This window comes from Aegilops tauschii, chromosome 3, assembly GCF_002575655.3.
Source record: "Aegilops tauschii subsp. strangulata cultivar AL8/78 chromosome 3, Aet v6.0, whole genome shotgun sequence".
Lineage (NCBI taxonomy): Eukaryota > Viridiplantae > Streptophyta > Magnoliopsida > Poales > Poaceae > Aegilops > Aegilops tauschii.
In genome coordinates, this window is record NC_053037.3 from 152,156,845 (window position 1) to 152,182,929 (window position 26,085).

The 26,085-nt window shown below is 44.9% G+C and overlaps 1 protein-coding gene across 5 annotated transcripts; it reads left to right on the forward strand.

Annotated features, from left to right (window-relative positions):
* Positions 1-20,553: 20,553 nt before the first annotated feature.
* On the forward strand, positions 20,554-25,501 carry LOC123497835 (uncharacterized). 5 transcript variants are annotated; one of them, XM_073510203.1, is made up of 5 exons: positions 20,556-21,046; positions 21,209-21,296; positions 21,978-22,179; positions 25,012-25,062; positions 25,159-25,501. In XM_073510203.1, exons 1-5 carry the CDS (start codon positions 20,919-20,921, stop codon positions 25,329-25,331), a joined length of 642 nt encoding a protein of 213 aa, XP_073366304.1. In that variant the 5' UTR covers positions 20,556-20,918; the 3' UTR covers positions 25,332-25,501. The 5 variants fall into 5 exon arrangements, 4 of the variants coding, with proteins under 4 accessions (XP_073366301.1, XP_073366304.1, XP_073366303.1 ...); XM_073510202.1 differs by having other exon boundaries at positions 20,558-21,046; positions 25,012-25,077; XM_073510201.1 differs by having other exon boundaries at positions 20,563-21,046; positions 25,012-25,083.
* Positions 25,502-26,085: the final 584 nt, after the last annotated feature.

The window sequence follows — 26,085 nt, forward strand, 5'->3', positions numbered from 1 at the left end:
TGTCATCCATGTAGGCCTCCATATTTCTATGGAGCTGAGGTTCAAAACCAATTTGGACGGCTCTTGCGAACGTTGAGCCAGCACTCTTCAACCCGAAAGGCATCCGTAAAAAGCAATACGTACCACATGGGGTGATGAATGCTGTCTTCTCTTCATCCTCTTTCGTCATGAAGATCTGGTGGTAGCCTGAGTAGGCGTCGAGGAATGATAGTAGATCGCACCCGGCCATGGAGTCAACAATCTGGTCGATACGCGACAACGGGAAGGGGTCCTTAGGGCAAGCCTTATTGATATCTGTGTAATCAATACACAGTCTCCACTTCCCATTCACCTTGCGCACCACTACCGGATTGGCCAACCACGTCAGGTGGAGCACTCCTCTCACCAAACCTGCCGCTTCCAACTTCCTGATCTCTTCTGTGATGAACTCCTGCCTCTCCAGAGCCTGCTTTCTGACCTTCTGCTTGACGGGCCGCGCGTGAGGGCAGACAGCTAGGTGGTGCTCAATCACCTCCCTGGGAACACCGAGGATGTCGGATGCTTGCCATGCAAACACGTCGACATTCGCCCGCAGGAAGGTAACGAGCGTGCCTTCCTATTTGCTGTCGAGGGTGGAGCCTATGGTGAAGGCCCCTCCCGTGCCATCCTCCTTGACGGGCACCTTCTTGGTCTACGGCGGCTCGGCCCTGGGTCTCTTGCTCTTGTCAATAGAGCTCTTTGGCACGTCCTCGACGGTAGCACAACACTCCGAGGAGGTGCGCTTGTCGGAGTGGGTGCGAGAGGTCTTGCCGGGCTTCTTCTTCCCTCCCGGGGCTTCAGCGGCAGGAGCAGGTGCCTTGGCGGCAGCCGCTGCAACTGCTTCCCGGTAGAGCTGGTCGGCGCAAATCAGCGCGTCCTTCTTGTCGGAGGGGACGGAGATGATGGTCAACGGCCCGGGTATCTTTAGCATGTTGTAGGCGTAGTGTGACGCCGTCATGAACTTGGCTAGTGCCGGGCGGCCGAGGATCCCGTTGTAGGGCAAGGGGATCTCGGCTACGTCGAAGACGATCCTCTCCGTCCTGTAGTTCAACTCTACTCCAAACGTCACGGGCAGTGTGACCTTTCCCTTCGACTGGCTCCTCCCCGGATTGACCCCTTGAAACATGCCCGTTTCCTCGAGGTCTCCATCAGGGATTTGCAACTTTTTGATCACAACAGGCGAGATCAGGTTCAGGCCGGCCCTGCCGTCAACCAACATCTTGTTCACCCTGAGGTTGCGTATTGTTGGTGAGACCAACAATGGCAAACACCCGAACGCGGTAGTGCGGTCAGGGTGGTCCTCGGCGTCAAAGATGAGGGGCGTGCTGGACCACTTCAGCGGCTTCTGAGCATCGAACGACGGCTCTGCTGCTGTAATCTCACGAGCCCACTGCTTGAGCTGGTGATGAGAGGTATGCAGCGAGGCGCCACCATCGACGCACATGGCCTCCGTAGCCTTCTGGAACCCTTGCTCACCAGACTCGTCGTCCTCGTCGTGATCATCGTCTTCTTTTTTCTTGTCGCGGCCCCGGGCGGGCCTCTCTTGCTGGTTGTCCTTGCCGGGGCGGCCTCCTTGGCCGCCATGCTTCTTGCCGGACCCCTCCGCACCGTCCTGGTCCTTCTCCTTGTCCCGCCTCTCGTACTCAGCCTTTTGCTTCTCAGCAAGTAGCTCGACTTGCCGGCAGTTCTGGAGGTCGTGGCCCTTGGTGCGGTGGATCTTGCAGTATTGCTTGACGGAGCTTCTTGGCTTGTCGGTAGCCGCCAAGGCCCGGCAGGCGGCGCACCCGGCAATCTCCTTGCCGGGGGCGTCTGCCTTGACCTTCTTGTCGACACCGGTGTTGTCAGATCCCTCAACGGCAAGCACGGCCTTGCCTTTGCGTTTCCTGTTGCGACGCCGGCCCTTCTTCGTCGGGGTAGCGGCGTCTTCATCGGTAGAGTCGGTTTCCGCGCCGGCGTCTTCGCCAGGGTACTTCCTTCCCTCTTCAGCCCGGGTGCACCTATCGGCCAGAACGCAGAGTTGCCGGGGCGCAGGGTTGCAAGGAGAGCAGGACTAGTAGACTGCACAGGGATCGTTTACCAAGGTTCGGGCCGCGAGGATGCGTAAAACCCTAGTCCTGCCTTGGTGGGTGTATTTCTGAGAGTTCTTGAGCTCTCGAACTAGCTGTGGTCAGTGCGTGGTTCGAAAGAGCCGAATCCTTCTCCAGTATGCCATGGGCCTCCTTTTATAGTTGAAAGGGGCTGCCACAATGACACACAGGAGGTGGAAAGGCGTACAGTGCTATGAGCTCATCGCTCGTATTACAGGACAAGATGCATTTAATGCATAGCTTAGGTGTCCCCTTGCTTTATTGGGGACGGGGGGAGGCCCGTCCCGTCCGTCGCCGCTCCTCCTCGCCTTGACACGCGCCCTGGCCAGTGAGGTGTGTGGTGCCATGTAGGCAGCCACGCAGCTGAGGTGGCGCGGTGGTGGAGCCTTCATGAAGATCTGCATGCCGCCACGCAGGAGCTCGATGAGTTAGCCTGGGAGCTGCATGTTGCCATGCAGGTGCCCGCCCAGCTGGTTGGGCTGGCAGCTGCATGTGAACGGTGGTGGAAGCTTGGTTGGCGCGGGCCTGGCAGTGGCCCCGCTGGCGTCTTCGGCGAGGGCCTTGCCGGGTGGCCCGGCAAGGGTCTTGCCGTGGCCTGTTGTCGTCCCCGGCAAGGATCTTGCCGGGGGTCTGGTGGCCTTCCTCAGCAAGGATCTTGCCGAGGATCGTCGTCTTCTAATCCTCGTCTGATCTTGAATATGTCTTCAGAAAGATCTGCATGCCACCACAGAGGTGCCTTCCCGAGCCCTGGCCCCACGTTGATGATGGCGCTGGGGGCCGTGGGCTCAAGGGTGGCTCGCTTTGTTGGTGTGGGGCGAGCTGTCCCGGCAAGGGTCTTGCCGGGGCCGCTGAGGCCGCCCGGCAAGGGTCTTGCCGGGGGAACCTGCTTTGTCCCTCTGCTCTTTGTGGTCTTGGCCTTGGCGTTGCTTTGATTGTCTTGGGCTTCGGTCTTACCTTGGCTCACCTCCCCTGTTCTGCTTGGTGTGGTCGTGGGCACGGCTCTGACTGCCCGTGCACAGGTAAAGGGGTACAAAAGCGTGCCCCTATTTTTGTACACCGACAAAGCGGTAGTGATAGTCGTAGAAGCAATAGTTCAAGAGACGACAATGATGCTTCGATGGAGATCAAGGTGTCAAGCCGGTGACGATGGCGATCATGACGGTGCTTTGGAGATGGAGATCAAAGGCACAAGATGATGATGGCCATATCATATCACTTATATTGATTGCATGTGATGTTTATCCTTTATGCATCTTATTTTTCTTAGTACGGCAGTAGCATTATAAGATGATCTCTCACTAAATTTCAAGGTACAAGTGTTCTCCCTGAGTATGCACCGTTGCTACAGTTCGTCATGCCGAGACACCACGTGATGATCGGGTGTGATAAGCTCTACGTTCACATACAACGGGTGCAAGCCAGTTTTGCACATGCAGAATACTCGGGTTAAACTTGATGAGCCTAGCATATGCAGATATGGCCTCGGAACACTCAGACCGAAAGGTCGAGCGTGAATCATATAGTAGATATGATCAACATAGTGATGTTCACCATTGAAAACTACTCCATCTCACGTGATGATTGGACATGGTTTAGTTGATATGGATCACGTGATCACTTAGATGATTAGAGGGATGTCTATCTAAGTGGGAGTTCTTAAGTAATATGATTAATTGAACTTCAATTTATCATGAACTTAGTACCTGATAGTATTTTGCATGTCTATGTTATTGTAGATAAATGGCCCGTGCTACTGTTCTGTTGAATTTTAATGCATTCCTAGAGAAAGCTAAGTTGAAATATGATGGTAGCAACTACACGGACTGGGTCCGTAACTTGAGGATTAGCCTCATTGCCACACAGAAGGATTACATCCTGGAAGCACTGCTAGGTGCCAAACCCGCTACAGGAGCAACACCAGATGTTATGAACACCCGACAGAGCAAAGCTGATGACTACTCGATAGTTCAGTGTGCCATGCTTTACGGCTTAGAATCGAGACTTCAACGATGTTTTGAACGTCATGGAGCATATGAGATGTCCCAAGAGTTGAAGTTAATATTTCAACCAAATGCCCGGATTGAGAGATATGAAGTCTCCAATAAGTTCTACAGCTGCAAAATGGAGGAGAATAGTTCTGTCAGTGAGCATATACTCAGAAAGTCTGGGTACCACAATCACTTGACTCAGCTGGGAGTTAATCTTCCGGTTGATAGTGCCATTGACAGAGTTCTTCAATCACTGCCACCAAGCTACAAGAGCTTCGTGATGAACTATAATATGCAAGGGATGGATAAGACAATTCCCGAGCTCTTCGCAATGCTAAAGGCTGCGGAGGTAGAAATCAAGAAGGAGCATCAAGTGTTGATGGTCAACAAGACCACTAGTTTCAAGCAAAAGGGTAAAGGGAAGAAGGGGAACTTCAAGAAGAATGGCAAGCAAGTTGCTGCTCAAGTGAAGAAGCCCAAGTCTGGACCTAAGCCTGAAACTGAGTGCTTCTACTGCAAAGGGACTGGTCACTGGAAGCAGAACTGCCCCAAGTATTTGGCGGAAAAGAAGGAGTGCATAGTGAAAGGTATATTTGATATACATGTTATTGATGTGTACCTTACTAATGCTCGTAGTAGCGCCTTGGTATTTGATACTGGTTCTGTTGCTAATATTTGCAACTCGAAACAGGGGCTACGGATTAAGCGGAGATTGGCTAAGGACGAGGTGACGATGCGTGTGGGAAATGGTTCCAAAGTCGATGTGATCGCCGTCGGCACGCTACCTGTGCATCTACCTTCGGGATTAGTTTTAGACCTGAATAATTGTTATTTGGTGCCAGCGTTAAGCATGAACATTATATATGGATCTTGTTTGATGCGAGACGGTTATTCATTTAAACCAGAGAATAATGGTTGTTCTTTTTATATGAGTAATATCTTTTATGGTCATGCACCCTTGATGAGTGGTCTATTTTTACTAAATCTTGAGAGTAGTGATACACATATTCATAGTATTGAAGCCAAAAGATATAAGTTTAATAATGATGGTGCAACTTATTTGTGGCACTGGCGTTTAGGTCATATTGGTGTAAAGCGCATGAAGAAACTCCATGCTGATGGGCTTTTGGAATCACTTGATGCTTGCGAACCATGCCTCATGGGCAAGATGACTAAGACTCCGTTCTCCGGAACAATGGAGTGAGCAACAGACTTGTTGGAAATAATACATACTGAAGTATGCGGTCCGATGAGTGTTGATGCTCGCGGCGGGTATCGTTATTTTCTAACCTTCACAGATGATTTGAGCAGATATGGGTATATCTACTTGATGAAGCATAAGTCTGAAACATTTGAAAAGTACAAAGAATATCAGAGTGAAGTGGAAAATCATCGTAACGAGAAAATAAAGTTTATACGATATGATCGTGGAGGAGAATATTTGAGTTACGAGTTTGGTCTTCATTTGAAACAATGCAGAATAGTTTCACAACTCACGCCACCCGGAACACCATAGCATAATGGTGTGTCCTAACATCGTAATCGTACCTTATTAGATATGGTGCGATCTATGATGTCTCTTACTGATTTACCGCTATCGTTTTGGGGTTATGCTTTAGAGACGGCTGCATTCACATTAAATAGGGCACCATCTAAATCCGTTGAGACGACACCATATGAACTGTGGTTTGGCAAGAAACCCAAGTTGTCGTTTCTTAAAGTTTGGGGCTGCGATGCTTATGTGAAAAAACTTCAACCTGATAAGCTCGAACCCAAATCGGAGAAATGTGTCTATATAGGATACCTAAAGGAGACTGTTGGGTACACCTCTATCACAGATCCGAAGGCGAGATATTCGTTGCTAAGATTGGATCCTTTCTAGACAAGGAGTTTCTCTCGAAATAAGTGAGTGGGAGGAAAGTAGAACTTGATGAGGTAATTGTACCTGCTCCCTTATTGGAAAGTAGTTCATCACATAAATCAGTTCCAGTGATTCCTACACCAATTAGTGAGGAAGCTAATGATAATGATCATGAAACTTCTGATCAAGTTACTACCAAACCTCGTAGGTCAACCGGAGTAAGATCCGCACCAGAGTGGTACGGTAATCCAGTTCTGGAGGTCATGTTACTTGACCATGACGAACCTACGAACTATGAGGAAGCGATGATGAGCCCAGATTCCGCAAAACGGCTTGAGGCCATGAAATCTGAGATGGGATCCATGTATGAGAACAAAGTGTGGACTTTGGTTGACTTGCCCGATGATCGGCAAGCCATATAGAATAAATGGATCTTCAAGAAGAAGACTGACGCTGACAGTAATATTATTGTCTACAAAGCTCTACTTGTTGCAAAAGGTTTTCGACAAGTTCAAGGAGTGTACGATGAGACTTTCTCACCTGTAGCGATCTTAAGTCCGTCCGAATCATGTTAGCAATTGCCGCATTTTAAGATTATGAAATTTGGCAAATGGATGTCAAAACTGCATTCCCTAATGGATATCTTAAAGAAGAGTTGTATATGATGCAACTAGAAGGTTTTGTGGATCCAAAAGGTGCTAACAAAGTGTGCAAGCTCCAGCAATCCATTTATGGACTGGTGCAAGCCTCTCGGAGTTGGAATATACGCTTTGATAGTGTGATCAAAGCATATGGTTTTATACAGACTTTTGGAGAAGCCTGTATTTACAAGAAAGTGAGTGGGAGCTTTGTAGCATTTCTGATATTATATGTGGATGACATATTATTAATCGGAAATGATACTGAATTTCTGAATAACATAAAAGGATACTTGAATAAGAATTTTTCAACGAAAGACCTTGGTGAAGATGCTTATATATTGGGCATCAAGATCTATAGAGATAGATCAAGACGCTTAATTGGACTTTCACAAAGCACATACCTTGATAAAGTTTTGAAGAAGTTCAAAATGGATCAAGCAAAGAAAGGGTTCTTGCCTGTTTTACAAGGTGTGAAGTTGAGTCAGACTCAATGCCCGACCACTACAGAAGATAGAGAGAAAATGAAGGTCATTCCCTATGCTTCAGCCATAGGTTCTATCATGTATGCAATGCTGTGTACCAGACCTGATGTGTGCCTTGCTATTAGTTTAGCAGGGAGGTACCAAAGTAATCCAGGAGTGGATCACTGGACAGCGTTCAAGAACATCCTGAAATACCTGAAAAGGACTAAGGATATGTTTCTCATTTATGGAGGTGACAAAGAGCTCGTCGTAAATGGTTACGTTGATGCAAGCTTTGACACTGATCCGGATGACTCTAAGTCACAAACATGATACGTCTTTATATTAAATGGTGGAGCTGTCAGTTGGTGCAGTTCCAAGCAGAGCGTCGTGGTGGGATCTACGTGTGAAGTGGACTACATAGCTGCTTCGGAAGCAGCAAATGAAGGAGTCTGGATGAAGGAGTTCATATTCGATCTAGGTGTCATACCTAGTGCATCAGGTCCAATGAAAATCTTTTGTGACAATACCGGTGCAATTGCCTTGGCAAAGGAATCCAGATTTCACAAGAGAACCAAGCACATCAAAAGACGCTTCAATTCCATCCGCGATCAAGTCAAGGAGTGAGACATAGAGATTTGCAAGATACATACGGATCTGAATGTTGCAGGCCCGTTGACTAAGCCTCTCTCACGAGCAAAATATGATCAGCACCAAGACTCCATGGGTGTTAGAATCATTACTGTGTAATCTAGATTATTGACTCTAGTGCAAGTGGGAGACTGAAGGAAATATGCCCTAGAGGCAATAATAAAGTTGTTATTTATATTTCCTTATATCATGATAAATGTTTATTATTCATGCTAGAATTGTGTTAACCGGAAACTTAGTAGATGTGTGAATACATAGACAAACAGAGTGTCACTAGTATGCCTCTACTTGACTAGCTCGTTAATCAAAGCTGGTTAAGTTTCCTAGCCATCGACATGAGTTGTCATTTGATGAACGGATCACATCATTAGAGAATGATGTGATTGACTTGACCCATCCGTTAGCTTAGCACTATGATCGTTTAGTTTATTGCTATTGCTTTCTTCATGACTTATAAATGTTCCTATAACTATGAGATTATGCAACTCCCGAATACCAGAGGAACACTTAGTGTGCTATCAAACGTCACAACGTGACCGGGTGATTATAAAGATGCTCTACAGGTGTCTCCGATGGTGTTTGTTGAGTTGGCATAGATCGAGATTAGGATTTGTCACTCCGATTGTCGGAGAGGTATCTCTGGGCCCTCTCGGTAATGCACATCACTATAAGCCTTGCAAGCAATGTGACTAATGAGTTAGTTACGGGATGATGCATTACGAAACGAGTAAAGAGACTTGCCGGTAACGAGGTTGAACTAGGTATAATTATACCGACGATCGAATCTCGGGCAAGTAACATACCGATGACAAAGGGAACAACATATGTTGTTATGCGGTTTGACCGATAAGGATCTTCGTAGAATATGTAGGAGCCAATATGAGCATCTAGGTTCCGCTATTGGTTATTGACCGGAGATGAGTCTCGGTCATGTCTACATAGTTCTCAAACCCGTAGGGTCCGCATGCTTAACGTTCGATGACGATCGATATTATGAGTTTATGTGTTTTGATGTACAGAAGGTAGTTAGGAGTCCCGGATGAGATCACGATCATTACGAGGATTCTCGAAATGGCTGAGACATAAAGATTGATATATTGGATGACTATATTCGGACACCGGAATGGTTCCGAGGTGTATCGAGTATTTACCGGAGTACCGGGGGTTATTGGGCCTTCATGGGCCCTAGCGGAAGAGAGGAGGCAGCAGCCAGGGAGGCGCCCTCCACAAGCCCAAACCGAATTGTACTAGGGGTTGGGGGCGGCCCCCCCTTTCCTTTCTCTCCTCCTCCTCTTTCCCCTTCTCCTTGTGGAAGTAGGAAAGGGGGGGCGAATCCTACTTGGAGTAAGACTCCCCCCCTTGGGCGCGCCTCCTCTTGGCCAGCCTCCTCCTCCTCCCCCTTTATATACGTGGGAGGGGGGCACCCCAAAGACACACCAAAGTTTCTCTTAGCCGTGTGCGGTGCCCCCTCCACAGAAACACACCTCGGTCATATCGTTGCAGTGCTTAGGCGAAGCCCTGCGCCGGTAACTTCATCATCACCGTCACCACGCCGTCATGCTGACGAAACTCTCCCTTGGCCTCAGTAGGATCAAGAGTATGAGGGATGTCATCGAGCTGTACGTGTGCAGATCGCGCAGGTGCCGTGCGTTCGGTGCTTGATCGGTTGGATCACGAAGACGTTCGACTACATCAACCGCGTAACTTAACGCTTCCGCTTTCGGTCTATGAGGGTACGTGGACACACTCTTCCCGCTCGTTGATATGCTTCTCCTAGATAGATCTTGCGTCATCGTAGGATTTTTTTTGAAATACTACGTTCCCCAACACTAAAGCATAACCCCAAAACGATAGCGGTAAATCGGTAAGAGACATCCTAGATCGCACCATATCTAATAAAGTACGGTTACGATGTTCGGACACACCATTACGCTGTGGTGTTCTAGGTGGTGTGTGCTGCGAAACTATTCCACATTGTTTCAAATGAAGACCAAACTCATAACTCAAATATTCACCTCCACGATCAGATTGTAGAAACTTTATTTTCTTGTTACGATGATTTTCCACTACACTCTGAAATTCTTTGAACTTTTGAAATGTTTCAGACTTATGTTTCATTAAATAGATATACCCATATCTGCTCAAATCATATGTGCAGGTCAGAAAATAACGATACCTGCCGCAAGCCTCAACACTCATCGGACCACATACATCAGTGTGTATTATTTCCAACAAGTCAGTTGCTCGCTCCATTGTTCCGGAGAACAGAGTCTTAGTCATCTTGCCCATGAGGCATGGTTCGCAAGCATTAAGTGATTCCAAAAGCCCATCATCATGGAGTTTCTTCATGCGCTTTACACCAATATGACCTAAACGGCAGTGCCACAAATAAGTTGCACTATAATTATTGACTTTGCATCTTTTGGCTTCAATATTATGAATATGTGTATCACTACAATCGAGATTCAACAAAAATAGACCACTCATCAAGGGTGCATGACCATAAAAGATATTACTCATATAAATAGAACAACCATTATTCTTTGATTTAAATGAATAACCGTCTCGCATCAAAAGATCCAGATATAATGTTCATGCTCAACGCTGGCACCAAATAACAATTATTCAGGTCTAAAACTAATCTCGAAGGTAGATGTAGAGGTAGCGTGCCGACGGCGATCACATCGAGTGGCAAATATGAGCAACGAAACCAGTATCAAATACCCAGGCGCTACTACGAGCAATAGTAAGGTACACATCAATAACATGTATATCAAATATACCTTTCACTTTGCCCTCCTTCTTATCCGCCAAGTACTTGGGGTAGTTCCGCTTCCAGTGACCAGTCCCTTTGCAGTAGAAGCACTCAGTTTTAGGCTTAGGTCCAGACTTGGGCTTCTTCCCTTGAGCAGCAACTTGCTTGTTGTTCTTCTTGAAGTTCCCCTTCTTCCCTTTGCCCTTTTTCTTGAAACTAGTGGTCTTGTTAACCATCAACACTTGACGCTCTCCTTCTTTATTTCTACCTCCGCATCCTTTAACATCGCAAAGAGCTCGGGAATTGTCTTTTCCATCCCTTGCATATTATAGTTCATCACGAAGCCTTTATAGTTTGGTGGAAGTGATTGAAGAACTCTGTCAATGACACTATCATCAGGAAGATTAACTCCCAGCTGAGTCAAGTGGTTATGGTACCCAGACATTCTGAGTATGTGTTCACTGACAGAACTATTCTCCTCCATTTTGCAGCTATAGAACTTGTTGGAGACTTCATATCTCTCAACTTGGGCATTTGCTTGAAATATTAACTTCAACTCCTGGAACATCTCATATGCTCCATGACGTTCAAAACATCTTTGAAGTCCCGATTCTAAGCCATAAAGAATGGCACACTGAACTATCGAGTAGTCATCAGCTTTGCTCTGCCAGACGTTGATAACGTCTGGAGTTGCTCCTGCAGTGGGTCTTGCACCTAGCGGTGCTTCCAGGACGTAATTCTTCTGTGCAGCAATGAGGATAATCCTCAAGTTATGGACCCAGTCCGTGTAGTTGCTACCATCATCTTTCAACTTAGCTTTCTCTAGGAACGCATTAAAATTCAAGGGAACGGTAGCACGGGCCATTAATCTACAACAACATAGATATGCAAAAACTAGCAGGTACTAAGTTCATGATAAATTAAAGTTCAATTCATCATAACATCCCTCTAGTCATCTAAATGATCACGTGATCCATATCAACTAAACCATGTCCGATCATCACCTGAGATGGAGTAGTTTTCAATGGTGAACATCACTATGTTGATCATATCTACTATATGATTCATGTTCGACCTTTCGGTCTCAGTGTTCTGAGACCATATCTGCATATGCTAGGCTCGTCAAGTTTAACCCGAGTATTCTGCACGTGCAAAACTGGCTTGCACCCGTTGTATGTGAACGTAGAGCTTATCACACCCGATCATCACGTGGTGTCTTGGCACGATGAACTGTAGCGATGGTGCATACTCAGGGAGAACACTTGTACCTTGAAATTTAGTGAGGGATCATCTTATAATGCTACCGCTGTACTAAGAACAATAAGATGCATAAAGGATAAACATCACATGCAATCAAAATATGTGACATGATATGGCCATCATCATCTTGTGCCTTTGATCTCCATCTCCGAAGCACCGTCATGATCTCCATCGTCACCAACTTGACACCTTGATCTCCATCATAGTGTCGTTGTCGTCTTGGCAACTATTGCTTCCACGACTATCGCTACCGCTTAGTGATAAAGTAAAGCAATTACATAGCGATTGCATTTCATACAATAAAGCGACAACCATAAGGCTCCTGCCAGTTGCCGATAACTTTTACAAAACATGATCATCTCATACAACAATTTATATCTCATCGCGTCTTGACCATATCACATCACAACATGCCCTGCAAAAACAAGTTAGACGTCCTCTACTTTGTTGTTGCAAGTTTTACGTGGCTGCTACGGGCTTCTAGCAAGAACTGTTCTTACCTACGCATCAAAACCACAACGATTTTTCATCAAGTGTGTTGTTTTAACCTTCAACAATGACCGGCCGTAGTCAAACTCAATTCAACTAAAGTCGGAGAAAGAGACACCCGCCAGCCACTTGTGTGCAAAGCACGTTGGTAGAACCAGTCTCATGAACGTAGTCATGTAATGTCGGTCTCGGCCGCTTCATCCAGCAATACCGTCGAATCAAAGTAAGACGTTGGTGGTAAGCAGTATGACTATTATCGCCCACAACTCTTTGTGTTATACTCGTGCATATCATCTACGCATAGACCTAGCTCGGATGCCACTGTTGGGGAACGTAGCATGCAATTTCAAAAAAATTCCTACGATCACGCAAGATCTATCTAGGAGATGCATAGCAACAAGACGGGAAGAGTGTGTCCACGTACCCTCATAGATCGAAAGTGGAAGCGTTATGTTAACGCGGTTGATGTAGTCGAACGTCTTCACGATCCAACCGATCCAAGTACCGAACGTACGGCACCTCCGTGTTCAGCACACGTTCAGCTTGATGACGTCCCTCGAACTCTTGATCCAGTAGAGGGTCGAGGGAGAGTTCCGTCAGCACGACGACATGGCGATGCTGATGGTGACGTGATTCGCGCAGGGCTTCGCCTAGGCACTACGACGCTATAACCGTAGGAGTAAACTGTGGAGGGGGGTACCGCACATGGCTAAGAGAATTCTTGATGTGCCCCCACCCCCATATATATAGAGGAGGGGGGAGGAGGCCGGCGGCCAGGAGGGGCCCGCCAAGTAGGATTCGGCCCCCCTTTTCCTTTCTCCGCCGGAGGGAAACGGAAGGAGAGGGAGAGGGAAAGGGGGCGCCGCCCCCTCCCCTAGTCCAATTTGGACTGCCATGGGGGGGCACCCCTTGCAGCCCACCTCTCTCTCCACTAAGGCCCATTATTTCCCCCAGGGGGTTCCTGCAACCCCTCGGTACTCCGGTAAAATATCCGAATCACTCGGAACCATTTTGATGTCCGAATATAACCTTCCAATATATGAATCTTTACCTCTCAACCATTTTGAGACTCCTTGTCATGTCCGTGATCTCATACGGGACTTCGAACAAACTTCGGTCACCAAAACACATAACTCATAATACAAATCGTCATCGAACGTTAAGCGTGCGAACCCCATGGGTTCAAGAACTATGTAGACATGACCGAGACACATCTCTGGTCAATAACCAATAGCGGAACCTGGATGCTCATATTGGTTCCTACATATTCTACGAAGATCTTTATCGGTCAAACCGCATAACAACATTCGTCATTCCCTTTGTCATCGGTATGTTACTTGCCCGAGATTCGATCGTCGGTATCATCATACCTAGTTCAATCTCATTACCGGCAAGTCTCTTTACTTGTTCCGTAATGCATCATCCCGCAACTAACTCATTAGTCATATTGCTTGCAAGGCTTATAGTGATGTGCATTACCGAGAGGGCCCAGAGATACCTCTCCGATACACGGAGTGACAAATCCTAAGCTTGATTTATGCCAACTCAACAAACACCTTCGGAGACACCTGTAGAGCATCTTTATAATCATCCAGTTATGTTGTGACGTTTGATAGCACACAAGGTGTTCCTCCGGTATTCGGGTGTTGCATAATCTCATAGTTAGAGGAATATGTATAAGTCATGAAGAAAGCAATAGCAATAAAACTAAACGATCATAATGCTAAGCTAACGGATGGGTCTTGTCCATCACATCATTCTCTAATAATGTGACCCCGTTTATCAAATAACAACACATGTCTATGGTTAGGAAACTTAACCATCTTTGATTGGCGAGCTAGTTAAGTAGAGGCATACTAGGGACACTCTGTTTTGTCTATGTATTCACACATGTACTAAGTTTCTGGTTAATACAATATTAGCATGAATAATAAACATTTATCATGATATAAGGAAATATAAATAACAATTTTATTATTGCCTCTAGGGCATATTTCCTTCACCAACTTACTTGCTCATGAAGACCTTGAGCATTTGAGGAAGCTCGTCATCAAAATATGCAAGTCAAGTTCAATAATGTAAAAATTCCCACTAGTATATGAGAGTGATGATCATGGAGACTCTCTATATGAAGAACATGGTGCTACTTTGAAGCACAAGTGTGGTAAGGATAGTAACATTGCCCCTTATCCTTTTTCCCTTTTCTCTCTCTTTTTTAGAACAATATAATGAACCTCATCCCCGCTTTTTCGAGGACTCATCTATCTCCATCAATCTTTTCTTCACTGGGACAATACTCTAATAATGATGATCATCACACTTTTGTTTACTTACAACCCAATAAAACTGAATGATATGACTACATATGAATTTCTCTGGTAGTGTACCAGGATAGTAATGGTGGAAGTTGCATGGCAGTATATTTCAGAATGGCTATGAAAAAACCATGATAGGTAAGTATGGTTATTGTTTTGACGAATGATATAATAAGGCTTATGTGTGATAGAGCGTACCATATCCCGGGGTTTGGACGCGCTTGCGAAGTTTGTATCAAGTCTCGAGGTGAGAGCGGACAATGCATGTTACCGAAGAGACTAGCAAAATATACCATGAACAAAAAACACAAAGCTATAAATTGAGTAAATGACATGCTTTCAAAAAAATTGTCGAGCTACTTTAAGAAAAATGGCATGCCATTAAAAAAAATACGGTCCTCTCGAATACTGAAAATACCATCCTCTCAAACATTAAAAATGCCATCCTACTCTCAATAATTAATATGCCATCCTATTATTGATAAAATACCATCCTATTGTTAATAAAAATGCCATGCGTTTAGTTATAAAAATTTCCATGCCAATAAAAAATTGCCATCTCTTAAAAAAATGTCATCATATTATTGATAAAAATGTCATCCGATCCTATTGTTAATAAAAATGCCATGCGCTTAGTAATAAAATTTCCATGCCAATAAAAAAATATCATATCCTAATAATAAGAATGCCATCCTATTATTGACAAAAAATTCATTTAATAAAAATGCCATCCTATTGTTAATAAAAACTGTCGTGCCATTAAAAAAATGCCATCCTCTTAAAAAATGACATGCTATAAAAAAATTAAACTGCCATCACTCATTAATAAAAATGCCATCCTCTTAGAAAGTGCCATGCTATAAAAAACTGCCATGTGAGAAAATGAAAACAATTCAGGATTTCCGGATTGAAAACAACCCAAATACTTCAGAGTGCACGCGCACTATCTTGGCGAAACGAGCGGCCGAACATGAGCCGCTCGATCAGCCCAGATCGTGCGGTCCTCAGCGTCAGGTCGTACCTAGTCGGGAGGCGACTGAACGCGCACGTGGCTGGGCCCGCCCGCAAGTGCCGCTCTCCTGCTCCAGACGGTTCGCCTCGCATAGGAAGCACCCTTGGCACAAGCCTCTGTCACTTCCCTGATCCATTTCCCTCTCTTCTCGCCCTGTTCGTTCCCCAAATCCGACGGCGAGAGACAACCGCTGCCGCAACGCAGCTGAAGACGGGGGGCAGGGAAGGGGAAGGGCTGGAGCGCGGCGGGGACCCGCTTCTCGACGCCGGCGCAGGTACGGTCGCCCGTTCGGCTGCTCCCTGCCCAACCAGATCCAGCCCCATCGCCGTTGTTCCCCGCCGTCGTCGACGGGATGCGGCCGTAGTCTACTTCCTCTACCTGAGGCCGGCTGAGATCCTTCCCCTCTGGCTCCGACTGAGTCCACTACGTCCCAGATGGCAGGGGTGGAGGATCCTCTGGTCGCGGTGGCGTGTGATGAGGGCGTCACGCGATGGCAGAGATGGAGCAACCTGCGGTGGTAGTGGTGTCTGATGTGGTCTTTCCGGCGTCATGATCTGTCGGGCCTAGGTGCAGCAATGTCAGGTCCAGACGCCGACAACGTTTCTGGGCTGATTCAGGCAGAGGGGTCCCATGGGAGAGCGTTGCATTAGCTCGGCTGTGAGAGCTTCTCGTCGGAAATTCTTTGCTTGGACCGTCATATCCTAGCAATATCTACCGCGGAAGCACAATGTTCAGAGGCATCGGTGTACTTCTGGGTGCCTGCATGTCAATACAATCTAGTACAGTATAGTAGTATTTTGCTAGTAAACCTGGCACACGAGTCTAGCTTGTCTTTACATCTTTAATTAATGTTTAATTTCCTCTTCTAATTTAGTGCTAGTCTGCTAGAGTACATGATGATAGTTGCTGAAGCAAACTAATCCAATTCTATATATGTTTCATCTTCCTTGCAAAAACTTATCGGATGATTGGGTGGTGAAATAAGTGTTTTTTAGTCAGCTAATGTTCAATGATTGGGTGGTGAAATAAGTGTTTTCTTTAGTTGGCTAACACTATGACGCTTGTATGTTCTGTAAATTATCAATCTTGAATTTTTTGAAGAGCATAGAAAGAGTTGCACAACCATATTTCCAGAGTTGCACATTGACTACCATGCAGTTGGTCGGGGCTGTTGTCAAAGTTGCACATCCTACTGGAAGGAGTTGCTTAAGTCGATCTATTTTTGCTATTCACACTTTTCTGTTGGCATCTGCAGTATTGTAGTTGCACATATAGTAGTTCTCAGTTGGATATGACCACTGAAAACCTGTACAACACTAATGTAAACTAGAAGCATGTCGTCCTACAAGTATGCCTCATCATTCACCTTTTTTGCAACTAGGCAGGTCCCCTTATCCAATTTGTTTTGATTGACTTGCCAACCAAGTAGTATATTTGTTTCTGGGTGGCAGTTTTTTCACTCAAGAAATTCATGTGCAACTTTCTTTTTAATTCTTGTGCAACTTGTTACCTTGAGTTGCCAACTTCATATGAAGAGTAGCCATTTTTTCATTTTTTCTGGCCGTGTGCAACTTGTTAATTTAAGTTGCCAACTTCATATGTAAATGTAGCCTACCCACCCCATTTTGTTGCCCCCAGTGCAATTTTGTTAATTTTGACTAATATGTTTGTTCTTTTCTGTTTTGCACAGACAAAATGGTTGGTGAAGGAGACGTGCCTGGCAGTGAAACAGAGGTTCATATTTTCTTTTTCTTTTATCCTATGACCATTTATTATGCTCTTTTCTTTTACCCTCTCAACAGTTCAATCTTTTTTGTTCATTGTAGGGTTCTCCAAATAGGACCTCTCGGTGGAACTCAAAACGGGCTGCTAAGCGGCAACCATGTGGCACTGATGATGACGGGGATGGAGAGGATGATGACGTGTCCCAGAGAGTATCTAAATGAGCTGGCATCCTCAGGCTTTTCTAGTTGCACAAGAGTACCTGATTAGTTGGCATCCTAAGCATTTCTAGTTGCACAATTCAGTCCAACTAGTTGACATCCTCAGTCTTCTTGTAGCTGCGTTGACACCCTCGGCATTTTCTTCTAGAAGCCTAAAACCTGAATGTGCAATTCTGATTGATCATGCAAGTGCTGAATATTTAATTTTCCAAGGGTATCTAATTAATTGGCATCCTCAAGATTTTTAGTTGCACAAGAGTATTCAATTAGTTGGCATCCTTAGCATTTCTACTTGCACAAACAGTATCCAACTAATTGACATCCTCAGCCTTTCTAGTTGCACAAGAGTAACTATTTTTAGTCCCATCTTCAAATTTTTGAGGGTTGCCCAAGAGTATCCAATTACTTGGCACCCTCAGCCTTTCTAGTTCCACATGAGTATTTAATTAGTTGGCATCCTGAGCATTTTGTAGCTACACAATAGCATCTAACTAGTTGACATCCTCAGCCTTTCTAGTTGCACAAGAGTAACTATTTTAGTTGGCATCCTCTGCATTTCGTAGTTGCACGACTAACATAATATCAAGTTGGCATCGTCAACCTTTTTTATCCAGTTGTTCTGAAGAACAACAAATATTTTGTATGTAGTGTTAACTAATCACCTTTGGCACCTTATGTTTGCAAAACCTCAGGTGATCACGTCGGAATGTGATCACCTTTGGCACCTTTTTCTAATGACAGGAAATATAATTTCATCTTCTTTTCTGTTTCACTTTTAGTATATAGAACATCCTATATAACATATTTCCCCTATTGCAATTTGTGTGAGACAAGACTATTTGTACGCTCGTTTTTAATACTGTTCTTGTGCCTTTTCTAGTCTAGTTTCTTTGCTGCACACATTTACGGCAAAAGTTGGCTTTGGATATAAGTTTAGTTGCACAATCACATGTTTATATTTGCACAGACAGCAAATCCAGTCTTTTTTAGTTTCATCTAGTCTGTGTGTTGGTTGCACACATTTTTTGCAGGAAAAGATAGCCTGAATGTAGTGTATATGCAAATAGAAGCCCATATTTGTGCCAACTAAACATGGATCCAAAACCATATTTTCTTGCAATATGTAAAACCCACAGCGAAAAGACTAGAACATATGGACTCTAGTCTGGGCTGTATTGTTGCACACATTTGCATAAAAAGGTTGGCTTGGACCCATGCTTAGTTGCACAAATATGTTCTTTTTGCAGAAACACTACATCCAGTCCATCTTTTTAGTTGCACAAATATGTGCTTCTTTTTGCACAAACAGTACACCCAGTCCATCTTTCTAGTCCGAGCTGTTTGTTGCATACATTTTGCAGGAAAGTTGTCCTTGGATTAATGCTTAGTGTGCACATATATTTACTTTTTTATAGTTTTGGCTGTTGGTTGCACACATTGCAGGAAAACTTGGCTTGGATCCATGATTTAGTTGCACAAATATGTGCTTCTATTTGCGCAGACACTACATCCACTCCATGTTTCTAGTCTGGGCTGTTTTGTTGCACATTTTTTGTAAAACTAATCCCTTGTATCTATTTGCACACATCCAGGCAGAAGTTGGTTTTGCTACTGGGTCTAGTTGCACAGAGTGGTGTTTATTTACACAGACATCAGATTACTATTGCTATTCCCTCCAATTATGGAGAAGACCGGTGGAAGATCCAGAGGCAAAGGGGAAGGGAAAGTACAGAAGGGAGGATCTGGAGCCAGAAGTGAACTTACCTTGGTTGATGCTGCCTGGTATGCTTCTTCTCCTCCCTCCTGTTGCCACTTTAGTTCTTGTCAAAAAAATACCCTTGTTTGGTTTGCCATGGCAGCTCTGTAGGTTTTTGGATCCAGGATGGGATCCCCTTTCTTTCATGGAGAAGAAGGAGACGCCTTGGAGGAGGAAGTGTAGATGAAGGAGGCGTGGGAGGCTTCTGGAGGGTAGTGGGGTCATGTGATAGCGACCGGGCCTTGGGTTTCTGTTTCTGTTTCGCTATTTTTGCTGGTCGGAAGCACACATCCATGTCTGTGTATGTTGGTTGCACATATTTACAGTAAAAGTTGGCTTTTGGATCCATGATTAGTTTGCACATCTCTTTTCTAGTATTGACTCTTTGGTTGCACACATAGCAAGAAAAGTTGATTTTGGATCCATGTTTTAGTTGGCAGAAATATAGGCTTCTATTTGCACACATGGCATAAAAAGGTTTCTTTTGGAACCCATGCTTTTTTAGTTGCGCAAATATATGCTTCTTTCTGCACAAACGGTACATCCAGTCCATATTTTCTAGTATTTGGCTGCTTGGTTGCACACATTGCACAAAAAGTTGGCATTGTTGGAACTGTGATTAGTTGCACAAACAGGAACATCCAGTCTATGTTTCTAGTTTGGGCTATCTGCAAAATTACTCCCTTGTGTCTATTTGCACACATCTAGGCAAAAGTTGGTTTTACTACAGGGTCTTGTTGCACAAAATGGTGTTCAATTAAACAGAGATCAAATTTTCTCTTTTTTTTGTTACTTCCTTGTGTCTATTTGCACACATCTAGGCAAAAGTTGGTTTTACTACAGGGTATAGTTGCACAGAGTGGTGTTCAATTACACAGAGATCTGATTTTCTCTTCTTTTTTTTTGCTTCCTGCTTTGCTACTCCCTCCAACTATGGAGAAGATCGGTGGCAGATCCACATGCAAGGTGAAGGGAAAGTGGAGAAGAAGGAGACCCGTGGAGCAGGAAGTGTGGACGTGGGGGCGTGGGAGGCTTTTTCAAGAAAGTAGTGGGGTCACGTGACAGCGACTGACCATTGTTTTCTGTTTGGTGGACTTGTCTAGAACGGGGGACAGGAATTTTTGCTTTTCTGGCTGGCCGCTCGCTACCGCTAGTGAGCCAACGGCCGCCAGCCAGACGTCTCCTGAAAACAATATGTGCCATTTTAAACACAAGAATATTCACAAAAGCCCTCTCAGCCCAGGTGATGGGCGCTTGAGCGCACACAGGGGATCGAACCGAAACCTGGCCTAACCGGGCGTTCGCCAGAAGCAGCTGAGCAGTGAATTAGTAGTCCAGCAATCCTAGGTGGCGTCGGCTCTACAACGAGATTCGTGCGACGGCCGGGGGAGGGTTCGCTGGGGTTAGCCCCCTGGCGAACGGCCGCCAGGTAATATTTCCCTTAAGAAAGGTGAGGAGGATCGGATCCGCGGTGGAGACTCTTTACCCTCATCGGAGACGGAACGGTTACGCGTGAGTCTCATAAGGCGGAGGCAGGAAGGGGAGATCGTCGGAGGCGGAGCAGGCGGAGGCAAGGAAGGAAGGGGAGATAGTCTGAACAGCGCCGCTTCAGTTTGAGTTCCATAAGTACGAAACAAACTCAGCGCGGACCCGTCCAGCAAGAAAAGTTCAGTGAGCGAAGATGCTAGTTCTTCCCCTCCTAGGCAGGATCTCGGTGCGTCGCCAGCGCCCCTGGCGCGTGTGGCAGTCGGATGACAACAAGAGTCTGGTTGACGGCCTAAAATACGCGAGTCTTGAAGAATGCTGCAGGTAATCAGTCTATTAATCTAGTGTTCCATGTATCCGCACAAGTTCAATTTCGCACCAGCGGAATAGGATTAGATGGAATGCTTTCGCCTCCCAAGACCCAACACTTCGGTTCAGTATTTGCATACTCTTATTTCATTGATCCGTCTGAATTTCGTATACTAGATCTAATCCGTACCGGCATTTGGAAGGCTTAGCTGCCGAACGCCAGCTTGTGCTGAATGGCCTCGAGCTGTACAACGCTCTGCATCCGGTGATTTGTTCTTCCTTACTCAACGTTCCTTCTTATTAACCGGTCTTGCAAATTGGGCGTATACACACAGATTAATTTAATGACCTGCCTTCGGCCCACTGTTTTCGCCACTTTGAAGTAGATTCACCGAAATTTGCTAGATAAAATCATTAGTTACTCCCTCACACTTTAACTTGTTCTAATCAATATTTGGATTTGACATTTGGAAATTGTATTACTGGGTTTGTCATGAAATATATTTCGAAATTGCTCTGTGTACAATGAAAAGTGCGTACGATTTATGTAAGACGTGATCTCACTCGTACGTGGAATTGAATCAACGGCTGCTGATGGCTGTCGTACAAAAATCGTACAAAGGTTGTCGTACGTGTAGCAGGTCTCAATATATTTCCATATAATTATTACTTAAACAGATTTTGCTAAGCAATAATTGCGATACGTGTGGGTCAAATTCTCAAATGTGTGTGGGAGATCTGGTTGATTTCTCCCTAAACAACTAGTAAAAGATAGGAGGTACGGGGTAGTAATTAAGTTAAGTCAGTCACTGATGCTTCTTTGGTTTGTTTTGTTTTGTTTTACCTTGCTACAAGTAGCAATTTCTGTTTCCATGATTTTTGTTCTGCTTTGTTTGACCTTCCTACCTGTACCAATTTCTTTTTCCATGTTTGGTTGGCTGATCAGGGCAATGAGTATGAACTTGCTCCTGGTAAGGTGACCAGGAGCAGCCAACTTGGTGATGGGTGTTGCTGGAGTCATGGCAACTTTGTTGCTCGTCGGAAGCGCTCTGGCTGCTTCTCTTTCCTGCCGGTTCCACAAACTCTCTTTTTCTTTGAGCACGTCTGTAGAGCTGATTTCGAAGGAGTTGTCACATGCATTCCTTTAGGTATGTATCTACTTGTGAACTTGATTCACTCTTATCTCGGTGCTGTCACACAACTGCATACCACATGTTTCTGCTTGAAGATCTCGTTCTCTTTTGCCATTCCCAAGCATATGTACTTCAAAGAAAAATGTGATTTTCATCAAATGCAATTTTGTAGAGAAAGCTACTGTGAAATGCCCAAGATTCACATTACCACGTAAGATTATACTAGTTAAAAGAGGTGCTGTTCGAAATTTCTGTATGTTGTCTTTTGAACACGTAAAATTTGAGACATTCGTGATCTAAATAATAATTGGGCCATGCTTTTCGAGAGTGCACAGTTACCGCTTAAATACATTTTAAACTTGCTTTATCATTCTTCGGTCTATATGCCATCACGTGCTCCCCCCAAGTGGAGAAGCCACATACAAGCTGGGTAGTCAATTTTTCGAGAAAACGCAAGTGGCTTTTGCGTTTCATTGCATTGGAAAGAGAGGAATTTACATCCTCCTAGGAGGCAGGTTTACACATCCATCAGGGCTCAGTGGACATCCCAGGATGATGGCAAAACGACCCTGAGCCCTTGAGCTCCGGCCTTTGCCCAACATCGGGCCTCGTCCTTGATCTTGTCAACTAGCTCATTGAGCGATGGGCTAACATGGTCAAACACGCACGCGTTCCTATGCTTTCAGAGCATCCACGGCACCAAGAGCGCTACGGATTTCAGAACCTTGCGAAGTGTTGGCGATGTGGACTCCTTCGCACGCAGCCACCAGTCCATGAGCGAGTCGTCGTGCTCGGGCGTCGGCGCCGGCACGCGTTAACCCAGTTTTTTTTTGTTTGTAAGATCAACATGTACAAATCTTGCAAAAGAAAAATAACAATCCATAGCGTTGACACCTGGCACCGTCACTCCCCCCAAGTAATGGGTGGTAAAGAAATTATCAGTTTTACTATTAGACGGTAAGTGTACCATCGAATCTAAACCCAAAATTAAGTCATAAAGAGTCTACCGCATTTGCTACAAAACAAAAAACGTTTTACTATGAAGTTTTATGCCAGATTGCGTAGTAAAAGAATCTAGCATTTTACTCCTGATAACTAAGCTTCTTACTAGTAGAACCAAAAAGTTAGTGGATGGGTTGATTAGGTGGTTTTCATGTACTACCCAGCCAGAGCGCAGAATACTACTCCCCCCCCCCCCCTGCCCCCTCTCTTTTACTGGGAAAATAGATCTTTCTACCACTAATTATTTGCCTAGACATTAGCAGTAGCTTTAGTTGTTTTACTACTTTTCCTAAAGCTTTTACGGCCCGGTGGGAAGAGAGTTAGATTTGCTGGCTGGAGGTGTGCGTTGTGCTGGCTGGACCGTAGAATGAGTACTTTGCGCTCAGGCTGATCTGAGGGCATGATCTGAGGACCTCCAAAACATCGCAACCAAACTCATGGTATCACCTGTTAGAACATCTGAGGCTCGCATAGTTGATCTTCCGAGGAACAAACATTCACACAAGCACGAGCAACAATGCCGATATTTGTTAACGAGGTTCATCAAACATCAGCTACATCTCCGGATATGACTAGGGGCGCTTGTTCCCATGTACTAAATCAACATACTACAAAGACTACATGCACGTCGAGGCCATCAGATGACATTTCCAACCACCCGTCACAGCCGGTCCCCTGCCTCGGGCGTCTGTACCATCCCTCTTATGTCTAGCCTATCAGCTTATGTCTAGTCTATTTGGCTACCCCGTGATGCTTTTTATATATATAATAATAGGACTAATTGGACCGGATTTCATGGTTTGACTCAAACACGTAACCCTCCACTAATTACAAGCCCAACTGTAGCTTAACTCGTACACATACATATTTGGCACAATTCTGACATCTAAAACTGCTCTAGTAATTATAGTTTTTTCCGTTCCTGATCGTGCAGATTAGATTCATGTGCGAACGAATTGCAGGTACCAGTTGCTTTGCCTCTCTTGTATCATACAGAGGGCATTATATCATGCTTTTAGGAGTGCATGATGCACATCTTTTAGGATATGGATAACATATGATATTCCTATTTTGTTTTTTCTTTTTGCCGGGCTGACAAAGAGATAGATGGTTGTCTATTTTTCTTTTAAACCATTGTTCTAGAAATCGGTAACTGGTAGCTGCTCGATCTACTTAGGAGTAGCGATTAATCGATGAATCGGCCTATTAACTAGATTAATTGGTCGATCATTAATCGGTAGATTAGATAGGAACTTGCCAACATATATTTAGTTTTTCACGTATTATACCATACTCTCATGCTCTTAGCTATGTAATATACCAAAATATGATACTGTTTGGTCGAACCCTAACTATTGAGGATCGAGTGGGGGATGGGAGGGGTTACTGGCCAAAATTTTGGGCTTTGTTTGCCCAGAAGTTAATGGGCCAGCAGCGATTAATCGCCCTAAAAACTGATTAATCGGTCTGACAGGCCAATTAATCGGCCTGACAAGTTAACACGGCGAATAGGTGTTATTCGATTCGGCCACCCAACGAGTAGCGATTAACTGGCCCGTTAACTGGTTAATCGGATGAATTCTTTACCAGTGTTTTAAACTAGAGAAGGAACACAGCTGACATTAAGAAAATCATGTTGCCCTGATGTTAGGCTACATGGCCTAAACACCTAGTACGATGAACTATGCTATTCAGATATCCAAGGAAAGTTGCATACGGCTAAACCTGATTTATCCAAGCTGTTTTTATTTTAAGCGATTGATACGTAAACCTGGCAAGGTACTTTGCTTTTAAAGCTGTGCATGTTCTTGGCCGAAACCGGTTGTTTATTCCTTCTGTTTTCAGATGAACCAGTGATTGAAGCCTACACCTTTCTTGGTTTCCGTCTTCTGTGGGGTACTCGTCGTCTTGGTGGCTGTCTCTCTCTCTCTCTCTCTGCACATTACCCTCTTAAATTTCTCTGTTGCCTGATTTCCTCTGTTATCTTTTCAGCGGATTGCGTTTGCAAGACATGCTACCGTCTCTTCAATATTCCACACCCTTGTTTGAAGAGGACATGTACATGTGGACATAGCAGGGTGGAGAAAATATGTGAAATGTGTTATAATCGAAGCGGTGTGCTGCATCCATTCAGAGGAGAATTCCAGTTTGGCTATCACAAATAGGGTTACCCCTACTGCTCACATAATATGCTAAGCTAGACTTGGTGAGTTGGTGGTGGGGCAGTATGTGTGTTCGAATGCTCAATGTGTATCATTCGTCCTTACATCACTCTTGGCAATCTTATGTACTTGAGAACTTTGGCAATCATATAAGTATGCTGTCTCTTTTTCTTCTTCTTTTGCGAATAAATGTCTGATAATAACTCGCAAAAGATAAGTATTGAATTGGCATGGGACACAAAAGATTATTAGCCAGCTAGCTGCGTTGCGTGCATCTGAAACTGGTCCCTGCTCTTATAGCTGTTTGGTTCCAGGATGAAGCTGGGTGGATTGAGGGTGCCCCTGTCCACCTGTTTAGGGATATACTTGTGCGACATGTCTTGCGATGGTGTCGCGTGATAGGGAGGAGCGCTTTTCTTTTTTTGCTCGGGTGAAGTAGAAGTGGTTTGAGATAACCAGGCCAAATACTCCTAGGTAACTGATAGCAAAGTAGTGAAATAGATCATGAAATAAAACAGAAACAAGAAACCATGCCGAGTTGCCAAGCAGTAGGAGGAAAAGTGATCTCTGATTGTGTGACTGTCGAAGAATGAGCTCACGACTTATAGGCAGTGGCTTGGTCAAGGGAACAAAACACACTGCTTGGTTAAGGGAACGCGGTTCATAGGCAGTGGCTTGGTTAGGGGAATGAAGCACACTGGAACCCGTAGGGAATGCGAACCTTAATAATAAGGTGATTGTAATTGTGCTTATGGAC